General features: G+C 41.1%; 1 protein-coding gene across 4 annotated transcripts in view; it reads right to left on the reverse strand.

Moving 5' to 3' along the window:
- ADAMTS20 (ADAM metallopeptidase with thrombospondin type 1 motif 20) overlaps nucleotides 1-15,372 on the reverse strand; it is a 127,141-nt gene that overhangs the window by 47,215 nt on the left and 64,554 nt on the right. For all 4 annotated transcript variants that reach the window (XR_008309106.1, XM_053258083.1, XM_053258082.1 and 1 more), the window contains exons 12-22: nucleotides 13,698-13,843; nucleotides 12,132-12,313; nucleotides 11,889-12,025; nucleotides 9,261-9,378; nucleotides 7,481-7,576; nucleotides 4,293-4,459; nucleotides 4,070-4,199; nucleotides 2,833-2,959; nucleotides 1,966-2,176; nucleotides 1,451-1,615; nucleotides 406-570 (exon numbers count right to left, since the gene is read on the reverse strand). Coding sequence is in view for 3 of the 4 variants with exons in the window: in XM_053258083.1 (XP_053114058.1) it covers nucleotides 406-570; nucleotides 1,451-1,615; nucleotides 1,966-2,176; nucleotides 2,833-2,959; nucleotides 4,070-4,199; nucleotides 4,293-4,459; nucleotides 7,481-7,576; nucleotides 9,261-9,378; nucleotides 11,889-12,025; nucleotides 12,132-12,313; nucleotides 13,698-13,843 (1,644 nt within the window). In the remaining variant the exon portion in view is untranslated. The remainder of the gene's footprint in view (nucleotides 1-405; nucleotides 571-1,450; nucleotides 1,616-1,965; nucleotides 2,177-2,832; nucleotides 2,960-4,069; nucleotides 4,200-4,292; nucleotides 4,460-7,480; nucleotides 7,577-9,260; nucleotides 9,379-11,888; nucleotides 12,026-12,131; nucleotides 12,314-13,697; nucleotides 13,844-15,372) is intronic.

Here is a 15,372-nt window from a genome sequence, read left to right on the forward strand (position 1 = left end):
ACCTGACCCCCGGCGCTGCCGGATGAGGCATGGACAGACAGCAGGAGCCACCTCTTCTCTGCTCTGCTGATCTGCCCACCCAGAGCCCTGACTGTAATCATCTGCAGGGAAGTAAGCACTTTCAGGCTTCCACCCCACAAAAAAGGGTAGCCTTCTCAAACTATTGTGAGAAGAGCTTCATAATGATTCCAGGAACAGCATCCACAGGTTCTATTTGTCAAGTTTACCTCTACTTTTCAGAGTTGTTTCTCAAGACCCACTTCTTCAACAAATCCTTTCCCAAACAACTTTAGCCTTGCCTTACCTGACAATCCATCTTCCCAGGGACTGTTTCAAGAGGATGCTGTCTATAGATGACCTCAAAAGCTGGAAAAGAACATTATTTAATAATCTATTTGTACTCACTGCTCCCCAGGGTCCCACTTGCCAAGCTGCGCATTCATTCATTTCACATGCTCTCACTGATTCTGGTACAGAGTTTGGATTGCAGAAAGCATTTTCCAGTTGGTTATCGTTCAGTTGACACCATACTTGACGACGCCTCATTCCCTTCCCACAAGTCACAGGACACTACATGATTAGAGCATCAGAGATGGTAAAGGATACAAAATTAATTCCAACAATTTTGCTAGCTGTCAGCAAGCTTACAGTTTAGGTATGCATGCAAGAAAATTTTTCTGAGAATGAGTTATGTTTGTTCAATGAGCTACAACTCTTCTGACATCAACGCACACAACATATCATACCTGAACTGCAAAGTCAGTGCAAGACTTTCCTGTATCATAACATACCAAATGTATTTGTAGCCTTCTTTCCATACTCTGATACATACTAAGTGTAAGATTAGGCTCACATAAAGATTCAATTAAAGGCATCCTAAGAATTATCTAATACAATTTTCAACATTGTTGAATAACAAATGCAGTTGACATAATGTCTTCCCCAAAAGGGTTCATGGGAGCACACAAATAATACCACGATAAAATCAGCACAACTGGAGGAAAAAGTGGCTTACAAATACTATATATAAAACGGATTACAGCAATAGAACAAAAAGGCCTGCACTGCTTATAAAAGAATGATGGTTTGCCCTCCAGTGCATCATTTTGCAAAGAGATCCCCAAAGTGGAGAAACCCTAAATGTGTATACCTACCGCTCATTTCCTGAACGTCAGACTACAGCCAATGCTGTAGAGTCACTGTCTCTAGAGTCACGGTCTCTAGACCATAACCCCGCCTCCCTTTATCATGCTCATTGTCCAAGAAATATGAATGGTCTATCCAGCCCATGCCTTGGTCATCTACAGACAACAGAAGCCAGAAAATATCTCCCTCTCAGGCAGCAGCACACTGTGCCCCACACAAGTTGGGCCAGATTATGGCCACTGTGTACATTTAAAATATATTGCTAGAATGAAAGAACAATGTAAAATGTATATGTGTGTTTTACCTCACTCCAGTCACTAACAATCCAGCTGGGGCACAAGAACTCATTGCAGCTCTGAGCAACAGTCTTTGGAAGTTCGTGGCATTCTCTGTCTGCAAGCTGATGGCCAAAGTTGTTCATACAAAAAGCTTCTCTGGTTTTTTCACCTCGCCCACAACTCCTGGAACACTGGTTAGTCACAAAAGCAAAAACAGATAAATAAAGAAAATACATGAAATGAATCCTTTAAATAAGAAATTTTAAAAAGCAGTGCAGACTAAGAAACAGGAGCACAGAAACGCAAGGTCATCCTTTGTGGATCTTTTCATACTTCAGGGGGAGATACATTTAGCATCTTTTTCTCCATATGCCTAAACTGTTGAGATTTGAACATTTTTAAATGTCTTCTCCTTGAAAATATCTTCAATTATATTAAACAGAACTGAAGCTTCAGTGGCTTATCAGCAAACAAGCTAAGACAGCAGTACATACTCTAGCGCAAAAATTAACTGCAAAAGTACAAGATTCTAAATGTGTACCTCTGACCATCCTGCGTAATGCCAGCTTGTTAGAAGACAATCTCCATGACATGGTTCTCGCATTGGTGGTTTCTGCTGATCAGCACAGTATTTATCATCCACTAGAACACTCAGTCCCTTTGAAACAGAGTACTTCATACAGTGGATGTCTAAAGATCGAAACCCTGGGCCGCACCGAGCTGAGCACTCACTTTTGCCAGTGTTATGCCACCTATAAGTATAAACTATTATATAAAACTAAATATGTTTTAGTTTGTAGAGGTAACCTACATTCATTATGAAGGTATTCAGATAGCGGGGGGGGGTGGGGACATAAAAACCAATGCATATTTGTTGCTTTCTAATGATGCAACACAAGAAGCATTAAAGACATTTTAGTTCCACTCAGGTCAAACCAACATGGTGAAAAGGGCAAATGCAGTGAGTTATGAATTTGTGGGTCATATACCATAAATTACAAAGTTCTAAGTCCAGAACATATAGTAATTTGAATAATGGGAACCTAATTTGTGCATAGTGACCTTAAGTGGCACAGCGGAGAAATGCTTGACTAACAAGCAGAAGGTTGCCGGTTTGAATCCCCACTGGTATGTTTCCCAGACTATGGGGAAACACCTGCATCGGGCAGCAGCGATATAGGAAGATGCTGCAAGACATCATCTCAGACTGCGTGGGAGGAGGCAATGGTAAACCCCTCTTGTATTCTACCAAAGAAAACCACAGGGCTCTGTGGGTGCCAGGAGTCAAAATTGACTTGACGGCACACTTTACTTTTACTTAATTTGTACATAGAATTGTATAAAAGTGTCTGTCAAATAAATGTTTAACTCTGCCTATTTATAAGCACTTCTTTCTTTTTTCGTTTACCTTAATTCACATTCTGTATTACACTGTTCTGTTACAAATGTGGGAGCTGTTATATGTTCACATCTTTGGTCAGACACAACCAAGCGATCACTCCTCCGAATGCATGTAACTTTTCTTCGGCGAAGACCTTAAACAGAATACATTTAACAAGCAAAACAGGAAATTGAACAGGATGGCGTAAGAAATCAGGAGATATCCTTTAGCTCTTTATTTTTAAATTATCATCAACACTTGCTAGGAATTTGATTTTCCTTCCTTGCTCTGCTTGTTTCAAAGAGCTGATATTGCCACATCTAAAGGGAAGAAGGCGGCCCATGGTCTAGCAGGGTGCTGTGTAACTGAGATAAAGCAGGCACCAGGAACTCGTGCAGGAACTTTATCCCTGCATTTGACTCGCCCTGAAAAAAGCAATGAGCTCAGCACTTCCATCCCCTAGTCAGAACAGACCCTCAGCAAGAGCAAATGACAGATGCGCCGATGGACAAATATAGCTTCATATTTGCTGTAATTAACTATTTGGGAGCACTTTAGATTTTGTATAATGATGTCCAGAGGTTATCAACATATTGTTTGTAATGAAGTTATAAAACTTTATAAGATACAGAACTTTATAATACATTGCCTGATTGGCCTTTCTCAGGTGATAAAGGTCTTCCCCACAACACGTCACTCCTTAATCATGGAGGGGCAGGTTATCAGCATTACTTTCAAAACATAGAGATGTGTAGAGGGCATGATTCAGATTAACTGTGCCCCAAGGAATACTGTCCTTGGACAGGAGACATGAGAGCTTATAATGTTCTCACATCTTTATTAACAGGTGAACAAAATAGCCTGAAGTAACCTGAAGTGTAACTTTATCAGCAGATTATTCTTACATTAAAATTTCATAAAAAGCAGAGTTTCCTGTATAGTTTTTGGGAGACTAGGTTCGGAACATCACTTCTGCTAATATTTGCATTGTTTAAAAGACTGCAGAGGGGGAACAAACTACAGAATTATGTTTTTACCAAACTGTCAACTGGCACAAGGATTTTTGAAAATTTAAACCATAAAATTGAAAAATATAAAGGAAGCATATCAGCTTTGGACTCCTACAAAACATTGTCATGCTTGTGAATATTATGCATTGCCACATTCAAACAATAGCAAGAGGAAAGAGAAATATAGTATGAGAGGTTATAACTAAGCCTTTTGTAGTATCCTAGATACCACTTCAACGAGAAATTTACAATACCTTGACACATTTTGTTGCAGTCTTGCCAAACCCCATAAGGATCCCATGCAAACAGATCATTTCTCTCTTCTACAGGAATAGTAAATGAATAATGCACATCAGGGTTGTACAAATTCCCCACGCACAAGACCTTAGCAAAGATAAACAACAATTTTTCAATCATTTCTCCTTATTTATAGAGTATGAAAAGATACAGATGCTTACAATTTAATAAAACATTCACCTGCAAAAGAATCTCCACTTCTAGTCGACCAGTACTGTTGATTCGCTCCACAGTGCTGTTTGAACCGCTGTACTCAAAATTTGCTCCATACATACTGATTTCCTTTTTTGACATGCTTACCACAAAATTTCCATTCAAAAAAAACTTTCCATCAGTATTGGATAGCGCTATAACAATATTAAAAGAGACAATCAACATCTTTGCATCATTCATTCACCTTTAAATGTAAACTGTTCACTACATGCAAGCGTTTCTTTGTAATAATTAAAAGCTTCCATTAGTAACTCTGAAACAACAAAATCAATGAAATCATTCTCACGACCAGTGCTACCTAGGTAAGTCTGGTCATGAGAGCTGGGATGACTCCCGATCCCGGTGTTCCTCCACCAAGTAGCCTGGGTTTTAAATGCATGTGCACCTCCTACCTCACTGCCAGGTCTTGTGGGAATTTGGGCTGCCAGCAGCCTGAGAATCCATAGTGGGAGAAAGAAGCGGCCTAGCAGTGAGGGATCACCCAATGCACCATGCTCCTCACACAGTGCATTGTGGAATAAGGGAGAATGCCGCCTGCTTTACCCCATCAAGTGTTCCCTCACATGGTTTTTGATGTTCGCTCAGTTAATTTTAGATCCTGTTCAGGTTGAATCAGGAAGGTCCCACCCTGAATGCATGTGCGCACACACTGCCTGGATACTGCTGCTCATTGCAAAACTCATTCCGCATACACATTAAAAGAATTAGAGAGAACACTGACCCCCTCTCCCTCCCCACTCGAGGATCATTCACGTGTCTGCCATGTGTGCATGCCTGGGAACAGCAAGAATCATGTGGGGGAGGGCAGGTAGTGTACTGCCATCCCCCCCGCAGCCCTGGCACGAATGATCATGTGAATGAATTTAATGAGTTTTATTCTAGTGCTAACAGCATGAGTGAAAAAAAGTTCCACTTGCACAGGCAAAGGGGCAATTTTAGCTGGTTTTGCCTTCATTCTTGCAACTCCATTCTTGCAACTCTCAAAAGTCTACTCCTGAGAAAGTGGGGGTGGGGGGTGTCTCTGAAGCAAGACGGCATGGAGCACAGGAAGCTGCAGCAGCAAGGGGAATATTGGTGAAAGAGGAGAAAATCCACTCCCATGTGAAAGTGGAGCTTATGTTCATGTTATAAGATCTTAGGATGCAAGCAGAAAAAAACCTCTTATGGTCAACAACCAGCAAAACACAATAAATGTAACAAACAATTAATGAAGCAAAATAAAACAAGATAGTGAAACAGTAAATTGCTGACTAGTAAGCTAAGACAATTTAACCAAATCTTGGTGAATTTTACAAACTATAAAACAAAGTGTGCTACCTTTAAAGAAATTAAATCATTCTAGTCAGACAGTAAATATTGAAGGTAAAATAAATCTGAGTGGCCTAAGAATGCAAGCCAATGTATTTGATACCGTTAACTGTGCATTTCTATTCATGTGTCAATATCTCTGCATATTACATAGGAAGGGGAATGCCTGAGTATTATGGGTGAAGAGGTAAAACAGCTATGTCATTTTATTTCACCTCCCCCCCCCACCAATCTTCTGTGGCTTCTTCAAGTTTTCCCTTTGCACTATTCTTTTTAGAAGGGGCATTTTTACACTCAGAATTGCCTGCTGAACAGGTGTGTCAGGTTTTTATTGAATCCGTGCACACAGATAGTGCATTGGAGCATGAAGGACCTAGTCAAATTGTGTTTCTATGGTTATGATTTTGTAGGCCAGTACACTATCTTAGACTGGACATCAGATGTCATTCCCTCATGGTGTGAACAACATCGACTATCGAATTTCCTCATTTTTTTGAACTCAATTGGAGCTGACACACACATAATTATCCTGTAAACAAAAGGTTTTTTCTTTAATTGAAAATACTTAAATTTTGAAGGGCCAAAATAGACAATAATAAACAATGTACATTGAATATATAGGCTAACATTCTGCACAGAGAAATCTTGATGTTAGCAAGCTGCTGGGGCAGTAAAACCTCACACTGTTTCCCTGGAAGAAGTGTGAAGCAAGTGCCTATGCACTGTTTTAAGGACTTTCACAACAGCCCCAACAGCTCCAGAATTGCCTCTTAAGTGCTCAGCAACTTCAGCACCTTGTTAACACCAAGCTTTTACCATGCAGAATGTCAGCCATAGTTTGGCCTGTGTTTTTGTTTGTTATTATTTAACTAGCATCAAGGCCAAACCAATCAGGATAAAAACCATAGCATAAAAGGAGGACATACGTAAGCCCTTCCCACCGCGTCATGGGTCCTATGAAAATTGTGCCTCTGAAGCTATTAGCTCTGGAAGAAGCAACCTTGGAGAAGCCGCTGCCAGTCTGTGAAGACAATACTGAGCTAGATAAACCAATGGTCTGACTCAGTATATGGCAGTTTCCTATGTTCCTAAGAGAAGCTTTAACTGAACAGTAGTTTCAAAGGCACAATTCTCATTAGGACCATGACGCAGAGAGAAAGGCTTAAATGGCCCTGCACAGGTGCTAGTTAAATATAAAGCAAAAATGGAAGGTCAAGCTAAGCATTTAACATTATCTGTTGTGTGGCCCCAAGTGAAAGCTAATTAGTAGACATTAAGGGCATACACAATGCCCTAGCCTGGGTTAGGCTGCTCATGTGAATAGCCTCTCTGCCTATCTTGAGTGGAGTTGTTAATGATTTTTGTGGGATCTAATTATGCAGCTCCTTTCAAGAAGATAGTAGTTAATGCCTTCTTGAAAAACACCTTTAGCAGAGATGATCCCTAAAATTATTGACCTATTTCTCAAACCTTACAAGGAAGGCAACTGAAAATGTGGTTGAATTACACTCTCATCTTGACAGCCCTAGATCAAACTTTTTAAAATCAATTTCCAGTCTAGCTTCCAGACACGGCACCCAGATACCATTGGTAAGTCTGGCCAAGGTTTTGATATAGTCAAAGACATGCAATCCTGTTTATCCTACTAGAATGTTTAGTGGTTTTCCATGCAATCAGCCATCATAGTGTTGGATCTTCCATAATACATGGCAGAGTCCTGAAATGATTTTTCAAGTTGGTAAAAGTGTTTCTGGATGGCAGGTCACAAAGAGTCATTTCACTGCTGTGGTGGGCAATAAGTATTTTAGGTCAGATACAGTCGACAACCAATTATGTGAAATGCTTACCAAGGTAACTGTCATCTTCTGGTTTCCCTGAATAACTATGCTGACGTATGTCAAGGTTTGTTGCTCCTACAGGAATTTTTACTACAATGTTATAACCTGGAATACAATTATACATAAATTAATTACGGTATATTAAAGACCACACTTGTAAGAGATAAACTTGATGGGAAATTAGATATTTGCTTTTCTCCACCCACAATGAAGAGCTACAAAAATAACCAATTAATTCACAATATATAATCTTCTTTATATATATTTTTCTTAGGCGTACCCATCACTAATCACATGTATGGCAACTTTTGCGAGAGTTCGTGAGCAGCTGCTGATAGCAATGGGGACAGCCAGGGAAAAGAAAACGGCGGTGGCAGCAGCCAGCCGGCTGGCCGAACAAAACGTCAGCCAGAAAGCAGCAGCAGGGGCAGATCAGAAGAAGCTGGCGGCTGGCTGGCCCATCAGCCAGAAAGGGTGGGAGAAGCTGGCAGCTAGCTGGCCAGCCAGCCAGCAGTGGGGCCAGGTGGCCAGAAAGCAGCGGGAGTGGGGAGAAGAAGCTGCCGGCCGGCCAGCCAGAAAGCGGCAGGGGCGGCAGCCAAAAAGTGGCGGGCAGGCGGGTGGCCAGAAAGCGGCAGGTGGGAGAGGCCAGCAGCCAGCCAGACAGACAGCTAGAAAGTGGCAGGGGCAGCCGGCCAGAAAGCGGCAGGAAGGGGGGAGAAGAAGAAGCTGGTGGCCGGTCAGAAAGCGGTGGAGGTGGGCAGGAGAAGAGGCCAGCAAGAAAGCAGCGGGGGTAGATGTGGGGGAGAAGAAATAAAAAGATGGTGGTGTGCGGGCAGGCGGGGGAAGAAGGCAGCGGCAGGTGGGTGGGCTGGCCGGCCGGAGGTGCAGATGCTCTGCAACCAGCCCAGCTAGTAGCTTTTATTTCTAAATATAAGGCTAGTTGGTTTTTAATTGTCTCAATCATAGGCCATAAAATTTGTCTCAATCATAAGCCATAAAATCCAAGTAATCAAAATAGAAACTTTTTAAATCAGTTTTATTTACTTTATATTGTTTATCTTCAAGCAGCATTGCACTGCAGGAATGGGATATAACTATTTTAAATAAATAAATATCTATGAACAGAACTGCACAAGCAGTGTCCCACAAGCAGTTGGATAGGGATGTGCACGGAACCACAGAAGCGTGGTCCGGCACTGAGGGGACTGTCACTTTAAGCGGGGGGGGGTAGTACTCCCCCCCCCGCCGCTCTTCCCCCTCCGGCGCTGGTGCTTTTAAAAATCTTCTTGGGGCGGCAGAGTTCCTCCCTGCCGCCCCTGCCCCCGTCGTTGTCCTTCTAAGCTTGAAACGATGAAGGGCTAGCGGCGCGCGCGCGCGCTTGTCTGCGCCGCTGGCACACACGCAGCATGACATATGTGGTGTGCGCGCGCCAGCGGCAGAAACAAGCGCGCGTGCCACGAAGGGCGCATGCGCGCCGCTAGCCCTTCATCGTTTCAAGCTTAGAAGGACAACGACAGGGGCAGGGGCGGCAGGGAGGAACTCTGCCGCCCCAAGAAGATTTTTAAAAGCACCAGCGCCGGAGGGGGAAGAGCGGCGGGGGGGGGTAAGTACTACCACCACCCCCGCTTAAAGTGACAGACCCCCACCCTTCTGGACCGCCGGAATTCCGGACCAGTCCGGAGGGCTTTTCCATTGCGCCAAACCGAACCTTGCTCACTACTACAGTTGGACCCTATGGGTTAATTCAATATCACTGTGAAACAAACCAAAAATATATAAAGAAACATACCATAATGAGCACTGTTGAAAGTACCCACAAGAGTCCTACATGAGGAATTGTCACCACCACAGATACCACATTTATCTCTTCTTGCCTTGGAGTTTAAGACACGATCACAGCCAGCTTGCTAAAGGAACATATAAATAATGTTTTTAATGTATGTACATTAGTGTCAATTAAGTTTCAGGTTATAAAGTCTCTCACCCTGCACCCTATAATGCATAAAATATGTTATCCAGTCCTTCCTCCAAGGAGCCCAAGCAAGTGCACATTTCATTTTATCCTCACATGAACTCTGTGAGGAAGGTTGGGGGAGACAGACACTGGCAGTGTTCCCTCTAAGATGTGCACAAGCTCACAAGTTTGTTGATGTCCGCTCAGTTAATTTTAGAGCCCGCTCAGGTTGAATTAGAAAGGCCTCATTCTAAACGCACGTGCAGTATATTGTCATGATACTGCTGCTCAGAACAAAATTCATTCCGCACGCAGATGGAAAAAATTAGAGAGAACACTGGACACTGATCCAACCAAACTTTCTGAATTCCAAAAGTTATTAGCCATTGGTTAAAAAACTGCAGCCCTCCTTGCAGTCTTATTTTTAGAAGTTCAAAATTAGTCTTTCACTTCCTAATAGTTATGTGATGCCCCATCATAATTTTATTATGATGCCCCATTGCCCGTCAATTTAAAAGGGTCATTCATATATGAAGTCCATGTAATTGGATACATCTTTGATTTGGCAATTTTAAAAAAGATTCTGCTTCTGTATAACTTCTATCCTTCCTAATCCTAAACATGCTTCCATGAGCAAATCCCCACCCATTCAACAAAATTTGTTTCCAAGTAAATTTGCACATTGGCCGACACCCTAAGGGAGTGCCAATGCAGTGAGGATCACAATAACAGTGCTTCCAGACTAACAGCACCAGCACAGCCGGGAGGAGAGGGGATTTATTTTTTATTTTATTTTATTTTATCATATTTTTACACCGCCCAAAACTTACGTCTCTGGGCAGTTTACAACAAGATTAAAAAGTAAAACATTAATTAAAAACAAAAACAAAACAAAACAAAAATTTTAAAGCAAGAAATATAAAACACAATTTAAAATTTTAAAAACAATATTCTAAAAATAACATTCAAAACAATCAAAACAATATCAGTTAGAAGCCTGGGTGAAGAAATGCGTCTTTAAGGACTTTTTAAAGGATGTCAGAGATGGGGAGGCTCTTATTGCATAAGGAGCGCATTCCAAAGCCTCGGGCAGCAACGGAGAAGGCCTGTCCCTGAGTAGCCACCAGACGAGCCGGTGGCAAATGCAGATGGACCTCTCCTGATGATCTCAATGGGCGGCGGGGTTCATTACGAAGAAGCCGTTCTCTTAAAAACCCAGGTCCCAAGCTGTTTAGGGCTTTATAGGTTATGACCAACACCTTGTATTTTGCCCGGAAACATATTGGCAGCCAGTGTAACTCCTTCAATACGGGAGTAATATGGTCTCTCCTAGATGACCCAGAGACCAGCCTGGCTGCCGCATTCTGGACCAACTGTAGTTTCCGGACTACGTACAAGGGCAGCCCCACATAGAGCCCATTGCAGTAATCCAGTCTGGAGGTTACCAGCAGATGTACCACTGTTTTGAGGTCGTCTAACTCAAGAAACAGACACAGCTGGCATATCAGCTGAAGCTGATAGAAGGCACTTCTGGCCACTGTCTCAACCTGGGACACCAAGTAGAGACTTGGATCCAGAAGCACCCCTAGACTCCATTTCCTAGGAAATCATCTGTACCACCCAAGAGCATGTCCCAGAGGGCTACACAGCATCAGGGACATATTTTTGGGTATACAGCAGGCTTCCTTGGTAAGGGGAGGTCATCAAATTGCCAGCCAGCCCACACCCCACACCGATGCTGTTAGTCTGGAATAGCTGTTATTCAAATCCTGTCACAACACTGGGGCTTCCTTAATCAGGATGTTGGCCATTATATTTGACTGAGAATCCTGTTCGGATCAGATTTACATAGGCTCAGTTCAGACATAATACTGCTCGAACACCAAACTTCTTAACAATCCACCACTGAATAACCAGGAATGCCCCATGGGTTTGTGTGTTCCATTCTTTGTTTCCTACTTTCTTGTGCAGACATTCCTCCAACCCTATCCAATTTTGGAGTAGTTGCGAAACTACTGTTAACACTAGGTCTATACAGATGTTCTCTCACCACAGTTAGTCCAAAACTCAATTAGAAGATCTACATCCAAACACTAACCAGAGTAAAAGAAGGAGCATGCTTACACAGAGGGGAGAAGCCCACAAGCTCATGGGATGCTCCTAATCACCAAATCCTGGTGTGATGAAGGATTGGTTTTATGTCTGCATTGAGCCATAATGAGAATGCCACTATTCACAATGCTATTATTCAGAGCAGACAAAATATTATCTTTCCAGAGCCATTGTGTAATGAAAACTTTATATGATTTAGCTAGCAAGAATTAATTATACTCATCACAGTAATATGATGGACATCAGAATCCAACAAAAGCACTGAACTGATGCATTATACTATTTCAACAATCAGTTTAGACAACATTATTAGATGGGTTCCAATAGAATCACTACAGTGAAATTAATTACCCTGCATAAGCCTTGAACACATATATCATGGGTGTCCGGTCCACACTGAGTACCATCAATAACTCTGTCTTTTAGCTGATAGTAGGATGTTGTGCCTGAAACACGGCAAAAGAGTTTACAGCGATCCTTCATAGAAACTGTTGGCAGGGGAAAAAATGTGTTGTTGTTTTTTTAAAGAAACCTGTAAAGTATCTGTAAAGCTTTATGCAAATCAACATGTAGTTAAGAACAAACAATTCTTACTGCCAATGTATTTTGGAAGCCAGCGTACAGCAGATGTTAGTCCATTTATGTTGAAATGTTTACCATCAAATTCAGAGCACTGATGCTCTCGGAAATCTTTTTTGCCTTTTGGACATGAATCAGTATTGCACGATCGAAATTTCATTCTGCGACCCACACAGTATTTTCCTCCATGTTTTGGCCTAATGAAAATTAATTTCAAACATTTTAACAGACATTCAGATATTCATATTAAAACTTTCCAAGTAATCTTACCATTGTAATTTAAATACAAGTATCTATAAAAATACAGATTTCTGTCAAATACAATAATTAAACTCTTTTGACCAAAACCACTATGAAGGGAAGGGAAGAGAAATGTAAAATGTCATAAGTGCACAATCAGGTATTCTCATAAATCTTAATGCATTATTCTAACCTGCACTACATCCACTACCCAGGAAGTCTAGATTTGTACAAAACAAAATTTATTATAATATGTACACTACAGAGAGCATGTGTTTTGTTTGTCTTCAACCCATCCAAATATCCCTAACTAATGTCTTTAAAACTCAAGCAACCTATTGAAATTGTGCAGGCAAACCCTGTTACTTGCGAGGTTCCATTACTCGCCTACTACCATGAATAACGAAACTGTGAGTAATGAGGCATTATGCCTATGGGAAAAGAGGGGTTAGGTTCAAGACCAAAAAGGTGTGTGGGGGGGGAAACGTGAAAAAACAGCAAAAAATAATTGAAACCGTTTACTATACCATGCTCCCATGTGCTCAGGAATGCCCACCCACAATCTGTGGAATGCCCTCGAAACTGCAAAAAATCACACAAAACTTTTTTTTTTAAAGAAATGAGCCACAAAATGGCTCTTCTTGTCTCCTCGTGTGTTCCTCCTGAGAAAATGGCAGTCTGAAATTACTTCCGTGGTCACTTCCAGTCCTTCCAGCCCTCTAGGAACTGCGGATATGTAGGTTTTAACCCTTTTGTATCCACAGATAATGAAACCAGGTATCAATAAGACACCTGGGAATGTGTGAAACCACAGGTATGGAGTCCGCATATAATGAGGTTTGCCTGTGCAGTAAAATATGGGCATATATATCTTTAAGGATTCAACAACAGCCATACTTTTCTTGATAGTTCAGCACACAAAATATGTCCATACCATTTAATACTGTGGAAGCAAACATCCATGGTTTCAGGATGACTAAGCAGAACTGTAAAATAGCATTCCAAATCAATAATTTGAAGTGTGGCTTCAGTTTGATACGGGATTGAAAACAGTCAGCCACTCATATAGTAACTTTTTAAAGTTGAGTAGGTTGCCAGTTCAAATCTCTGCTAGTATATTTCCCAAACTATTTTGCTAGGTAAACTGCTTTGAGAACTCTTTTTGTTAAAAAGCATATACACATATTTCTAATGATAATTATTTTTTGATTTGGCTGCTTTAAAAAGAAGACAGTGGTGAAAATGTTATGTATGTCCCTATAGGAAGTAATGTTAGCTGACAGTTTCAAAATAATAATTTAAAAAACTCATTGTACATATATTCAAAATAAAAACACATACTCAGGCCGATTACACAATCTGGTTGTGCTTTTGATGCCGCCTCCACACGTTCTGGTACAAGAACTATAAGGTCCCCAGGATCCCCATTGTCCATCTACAGGAAGCCTTTCCATTTCTTTGCTTACACAAATTCCATGCCGACAATGCTGCTCAATTAAAAATGTAATAAAATCAAATTAGAAAGTTGATTCTGTACACACAGAATCTGACAACTGAAGTGGGGAAAGGAAAGGAAATAAAAGAAATTTACTATTAATTATTATTACTAATACAGGATTATTGTGTTGTTTGTCAGCATCCAGACTAAGTCATGCCTAGGTCCCACTGAAGTGAATGTTAGTCATGAATAGCTTGCAGGGATCACTAGCCAGTCATTATTTGTGGCTGACACCAATCCCCTCTATTCCCTCAGATAACTTGTGAGATAAGCAGGTCTTAAGTCATATGAACTGAGATATGGAGATAATAAGAAATGGAGCCCTCTGCTACTTCTCTGAAAGGATTCCTGCTGTTTCTTACCTTCTTTAAAATGGCAGTGGAAATTAGACCTCTGGAGAGGAAATCTGCGTGGTGCTGGGTATCCTATACCAGAGGGCTGGGGGTGCTCACCACTGGTGAGTTGGCAAATGGATTTTTAGATTCCAGCGTATTTGTTTCCTTGATTTCAATGGTGCATAGTCATGACTAACTATCTCCAATGTTGCCCCAAATACTGATTTGTACTTCCAAAATATTATTAACAATTCAAGATGCTGAAAAATTCAGCACCCACTAAGCCCAGGTTTTTAATAAGGGATCAACTTATCATTGATGTATCTTGACAATGTAATTAAAATTTAATAATTCAAAAATGATCTGCTCCTAGAAGCTTTCACTGGAACCTGAAAATCTGACCATAAAGTACTGCAAATATTTTTACACATACATTATGTAATGAAACAGGCATTAGCACCCACTTATGACTATCATGATAGACACCAAGTTTTCTTTCAAAATCAAAAGAAAATCTAAAACATATGCTTGAAGACAAGAAATTTAAGTTACCAATATGCAAAAAAAGTAGATATAGGAGTGTTTTCAGATGAAACATACATTGTGTGGGAAGATAAAAGGCATTGTGGCATCAGAAGGTCCTGGAGTGCATAGCTGTCAGCACCTCTATGATTGCTTTCATAGCATTTGTTAACAATCTTTTCATTTTCCACTGACATAATTATGGGCACTACATGCACATTAGTAACACCCAATCCTGCGATCAAAGGGATGTTTGTCAATGAGATATAATCACACCATTCTCCCTAATCATGCAAATCTCAGAATGAGGGAAATGGCAATCATTCCACTTCAAGTTTATGTCCCCTTTCAGTGTTCTTCCATCTGCATTAGAGATGATTATCTATCAACAGCTCTGTGCGGCTAGGAAAACATTTAAATAACCCATCCATATGGCAAAGTCCAGTAATGTAGGTCTTTCCCATTGAATTAGTTCTCCTTCCTGCAATGGTACCAATTCTGAGGGAAATCATTAGGTATATCCCACAGAATTGGATCACTCAAACATTCTCCCAAGTACATGCAAGCATCTCACAATCCTCATGGTTAGGAAAATGTTAGAAGAGCACTCAATGGGGGCCTAAGTGTGTTTAGGACGCAAGTATTAAACTTGGCCTAGTCA

This window comes from Hemicordylus capensis, chromosome 5 (genome assembly GCF_027244095.1).
Source record: "Hemicordylus capensis ecotype Gifberg chromosome 5, rHemCap1.1.pri, whole genome shotgun sequence".
NCBI lineage: Eukaryota > Metazoa > Chordata > Lepidosauria > Squamata > Cordylidae > Hemicordylus > Hemicordylus capensis.